At 41.8% G+C, this 5,644-nt stretch overlaps 1 protein-coding gene across 1 annotated transcript; it reads left to right on the forward strand.

Moving 5' to 3' along the window:
- Positions 1–1,523: 1,523 nt before the first annotated feature.
- LOC141718555 (uncharacterized) lies at positions 1,524–2,912 on the forward strand. Its single transcript, XM_074520936.1, has one exon. It carries the CDS (start codon positions 1,524–1,526, stop codon positions 2,910–2,912), a length of 1,389 nt encoding a protein of 462 aa, XP_074377037.1.
- Positions 2,913–5,644: the final 2,732 nt, after the last annotated feature.

The following is a 5,644-nucleotide window of genomic DNA, read 5'->3' on the forward strand; positions in this document are numbered from 1 at the left end:
AATGCAATTATGATTGTGCAACACCCCGGTGAGGAGCCATACACGGATGTTGCCTCTTTTCAGGGGGTAGGTACCCGTAAAGAAGTACTCTTGTTGGAGGCCCCGCAAATTGGGAAAATCACCGAAGTTATAGAACCCCTGGTGGAGGGGGTAGTTGAAGAGGTCAATGACAGTGATCTTGAAAACCTTGATGCCAGTGATGTTTTACCCGAGAAAGAGGAAACTAAAGAGGCTCAACCTGGGGTGGAAATAGACCTTGATCCTCGAATGCCGGAATCGAGTGAAAAGGCAGGTGTAGCTGGAGACACCGTCTCGGTTATGGTAGATGATTTTAATCCGACAAAGGAACTCAAAATTGGAAAACAGCTAAGTGCTGAATTGTAAATAGCCCTGACATCGTTCTTGAAGAAGAACCTGGATGTCTTTGCATGGAGTAATTCTGACATGATAGGGGTGGATCCTAAAGTCATGTGTCACCATCTGAATATTGACTCCGATAAGAGGGCTGTAAGTCAGAAAAGAAGGGCTATGAGTGGAGAAAGGGCTTCAGCTCTGAAAGAAGAAGTCGACCGACTATTGAAAGCCGTCCTAGTAAGGGAATCATTCTACCCCATGTGGCTGGCGAATCCTGTCTTGGTTAAGAAGCCTAATGGAAAATGGCGTACATGTGTGGACTTCACTGATTTGAATAAGACCTACCCAAAATATAGTTTTCCATTACCTCGTATTGATCAGCTAGTGGATTCAACGGTAGGTCACGCCCTTCTGAGCTTCATGGATGCGTATTCGGGGTATAATTAAATCCCTATGTATGAGCTGGATCAAGAACAAACATCGTTCATTACTGACAGAGGGCTATATTGCTATATTGGAATGCCCTTCGGCCTGGTTAATGTTGGGGCTACATATCAAAGGCTAGTCAATATGATGTTCAAGAACCAAATTGGAAAACCATGGAGGTATACGTGGACGATATGTTAGTAAAGTCAAAGGTGGCAAGAGATCATGTAATACACCTTTTAGAAATGTTTGACATATTAAGATAATTCAGGATGAAGCTAAACCCCCAAAAGTGTGTATTTGGGGTAGAGTCGGGGAAATTTTTGGGATTCATAGTGAACCACAGGGGTATTGAGGCAAACCCCGCTAAAATCAAAGTGCTATTAGAAATGAGATCCCCTCGGAATGTTCGAGAGGTGCAGAGCCTTACGGGGAGGATAGCGGCCTTAAACTGATTTGTCTCTAAGTCATCGGACAAATGCAAGGAGTTCTTCTCAGCTATCAAAAAGGGAAAGAACTTTGAGTGGACAACCGAATGTGAAGAGGCCTTCACCAAAATCAAGGAACAGCTAGGGAATCCCCCATTGTTGTCTAAGCCCTTGGAGGGAGAAACCCTACTGCTGTACTTAGCTGTCTCAAACTATTCAATCAGTGCAGTATTGGTCCGGGAAGATGAGCAGGTGCAATAACCTGTCTATTATGTGAGCAAGAGACTATTGGACGCTGAGACCCGGTACACGAATATGGAAAAATTGGCCTATGCCCTAATTTTAGCCTCAAGGAAGTTGAGACCATATTTTCAAGCACATCGGGTGGAAGTCAGAACTTCATTTCCCCTAAGGCAGGTTATGCACAAACCTAAAGCTTCGGGAAGGATGATGAAATGGGCTGTCGAGCTGGGGAAATTTTATGTGGAGTATAAGCCCAGGACTGCTATTAAGGGGCAAGATTTGGCCGATTTCTTCCTGGAATTACCCTCTTCTTGTGAAGTAAGTGGGGATAAATGTGTCACTGAATCAACACCTATGGAAATCCCCATGGAAAACTGCTCACCTTGGTGGACTTTGTATGTTGATGGGGCTGTAAATGGGAATGGAGCAGGCTCGGGTATAGTGCCGGTTAGCCCTGAAGGGCATAAACTCCAAAGTTGTATTCATTTTGGCTTCAAGGTAACCAATAATGACGCTGAATACGAGGCACTAATAACAGGATTGAAGCTGGCCCTCGAGATGAAAGTTGAGAACCTATATGTGTTTAGTGATTCGATGCTAGTGGTTGGACATATTAAAGGAGGCTTTCAGGCTAGAGGCCCCCGTACCGACCTATACATGAGGCATGCAGAAGAGCTGATGGGTAAATTTAAGGAAGTTAACCTGGAACAAATTCCCCGCACACAAAATGCGGATGCAGATGCCTTGGCTAAACTAGGATCTCAAAGAAAGGCTACACTGTTGGGGGTAATACCCCTGGAGATCCAAAAGCAGCCTAGTATCTTTCAGGATGAGGTCATGGGGGAAGAAGCCCAAAGGGAAGAGTCATGGGTCACTCCCATTTTGGACTATATCACAAAAGGAACACTCCCTATTGACAAAGATGAGGCTAGGAGGATTAAGTACAAGGCAGCGAGGTATGTTATCTACAATGAAAATCTGTACAAAAGGGGTTTTAACAGGCCTCTTTTAAGGTGTATAGCCGGAGACGAATCTGACTACATTATGCGGGAGGTACATGAGGGTATTTGCGGGAACCATGTCGGAGGAACTTCTCTTGCCCATAAGATATTGAGACAGGGATATTACTGGCCAACTCTACAGAAAGACGCCCATGAGTTTGCCCGCGCGTGTGATCGATGCCAAAGGTTTGCTAACCTAAATAGTAACCTTGTTGTACCTTTGAAGCCCCTAACTAGCCCGTGGCCCTTTGCTGTCTGGGGGATAGACCTGATTGGGGAATTACCTAAAGGAAAAGGTGGGGTAAAGTACGTTGTAGTAGTCATTGATTATTTTACCAAGTGGGCAGAGGCTGAGCCATTGGCTACCATTACTGCAGCCAAGTTGAAGGAATTCGTTTTTCGGGCCATTGTGTGCAGATTCGGGGTCCCTTATAAGTTGATCTCGGACAATGGGAAGTAATTCGACAGTAAGGAAATATGAAAGCTTTGTGATGACTTAAAGATCCAGAAGGGTTTCTCTGCAGTCTGTCACCCTCAAAGCAATGGGCAAACTGAAGCGGTGAATAAGATAATCAAGCCTGAAGAACTGCCCATGGTGTTATGGTCTTATAATACTACGCCCAGGACGACCACTGGATAATCCCCATTCACTTTGGCTTATGGATTTGAGGCTATGGTCCCAGTAGAGATAGGCTCTGGGTCATTCAGGCGTGATAATTATAACCCCATGAATAATGAGATTAATCATCGGCTATATTTGGACCTTGTGGAAGAGGTACGGGCAACCTCCCAGCTGAAGCTAGCTGCCTACCAGCAAAGGACCCGTAAGTACTTTGACAAGAAGGTTAGAGCCTGACCGTTGCAGGTTGGGGACCTCGTTCTAAGGAAGGTATTGCCCAATATGAGGGTTCCAGGACATGGAGCCTTTGGGGCAAATTGGGAAGGCCCGTATAAGATAAAAACTGTCTTGTGGGAAGGCACATATCATCTGGAAAATTTGGACTGGAAGTTGCTTCCGCGGGCGTGGAACGCTGAACTCTTGAAGAAGTACTATCTGTAAACCAATCAAGGTAATTCTCTCATAGGCCTCTTTCAGGCTATACGATAAATAAAGATAGCCTATTAGTTAGGGCTATTATGTTTTAGGAATTATTCGTTTAGCTTATTAACCTGTTACGATGGACAGCCAGGAGGTAGTGCTTGTACACCTTCGGGGGAAACACGTTCTGGCAATTTGCCTTAATAAATCATGACTTGTTTTTACTTTATCTACTTCTGGCATATCGACTATTGTTTTTGTTTTTGCATAATTATCGCAGTTAAGCCCATATGTTTAAAACAAATATAGCATGATTACTTAGAATATGATTGCTCTAAGGAATATGAATGTTTCTTGATATGATAATTCCTGCTTTAGTTCTTCACCATAAAAATTATTGATGCTAAATAACTCGGGGGTAGTAGCATACATATAAATGGGCACATACGTTTATCTTTTCTAGCCTTGAAATGGGATAATTTTAAGCAAAATTAATAACTTAAAATAAAAGTGTATAGGCATATACACCTATTTTGAATAGCCTTGGAATAGGATGGCTGTAAGGAAAATTAAAAATTCGATGTTTTATTGAAAATGGAATATTATGAATGGATAAAAATGAATTTAACATGGATTATGTCAGAATGGATTCGGAAAACCTGGGGACACTAGGGCTATACTAATTTCGGATAATGGCTAAGGGCTGCATATGGCTTGGGAAAGTCGGGAATGCGTAAGACTCAAAATAAAGTAAGGATACTTCAAAACCTGTCTCTAACATGAAGTGGAATAACTTCAGGACCTGTTAATCAGGAAACCCAGGGGCTAGTGGGAAAGCCCAAGGGGTATATGGGTACCTTGGAATTCTATAAAACAAATATAGATATATTGGTCACCCGGAAAACGGATAAGTGTGGAATACACTAAAGATGGACATTGGAATATTGTAATAATACATGTTATGTGAAATCTAGTGAGACAGGTCATATACATGTTTAAGGCTCGGGAGGTACGCAAGATGGAAAAAAGATTGCACAATATTACCCCCAAAAGTTGAGCTTATTTGTGGAGAATTATCCACATGAAGGGTAAGAAATTTACTCATGGAAAGGTAAGGAATTTACCCATGAAAAGGTAAGGAATTTACCCACAGAAAGGTAAGGAATTTACCTACGGAAAGGTAAGGAAATTACCTCAAAATATACTACAAGAAATCATAACTTAATAATAATTTGGAGTGGTATCATATAGTGATAATCAAATCCTAACTATGGTCTACGGGCATAAGGTGCGGCTTAGGCTCGCTATGATAAGTGGAAGATATATTCCTAAGACAATATATCTAAGGGGTATATGGAAATAAACACGGGTTATTAGCCCAGGATAATATAGCTAGGGTATGTATAAAATCCTAATAGGCTGGCTATTTTGAGACTGCCCTAAAGGCGTCTACCGCAAGTTGATATTAGCTCGCTAGAGTATACCCTAGGGTATGTATGGGAACACTTAAAGAACTGACACATAATCTAATTAGAGAAGCGACATAGAGTGGATCAAGTCATTAAAAATTACAACCTGCGAGGCATTCAGAGGTGCCCGCACCCTCATCCAGATGAAACCAAGTCTTGGCACAAAGGCCCGAGATAATGAAAATTAAGGAAACAGTAAAATCCACCCCACATTGGGGTATTAAAGTTCATGGTCTAGCCAAGGAAAATATTAAAACATTCTAACCCTGTTAGGAATGTATGTGCATTAGTTTGATGATATGTTTAACAAAATACTTAAGTAGAAATTTAGTGTCTGTAGCCTCAACGGATAAGACCACTTTGGCTATCCGTTGATGGTGTAGCTTTACTTAGAAATAAGTCTAGTGTTGTAGCATATTTCAGTCTCTGTATTTAAAATGTAATTCTTAGAAGTTGAGAGAAACTATGAGTCATGTTGACTACTAGATGATATGCAGATAGGAAGGCCAATTGTAAATACTTCATGCCTTGTAATTTTGTATAAGTGAAGTGGTATCAACGGATGACTTAAAGACCTTCAACGGATGAGAAGCTAAGCTTCAACGGATGTCTCTAAAGCTTCAACGGATAAAGTCATCAACGGATAACATCCTTCAACGGATGAATGCATCAACGGATGAAAGC

The sequence above is a fragment of the Apium graveolens genome, chromosome 4 (assembly GCF_009905375.1).
Source record: "Apium graveolens cultivar Ventura chromosome 4, ASM990537v1, whole genome shotgun sequence".
Taxonomy (NCBI): domain Eukaryota; kingdom Viridiplantae; phylum Streptophyta; class Magnoliopsida; order Apiales; family Apiaceae; genus Apium; species Apium graveolens.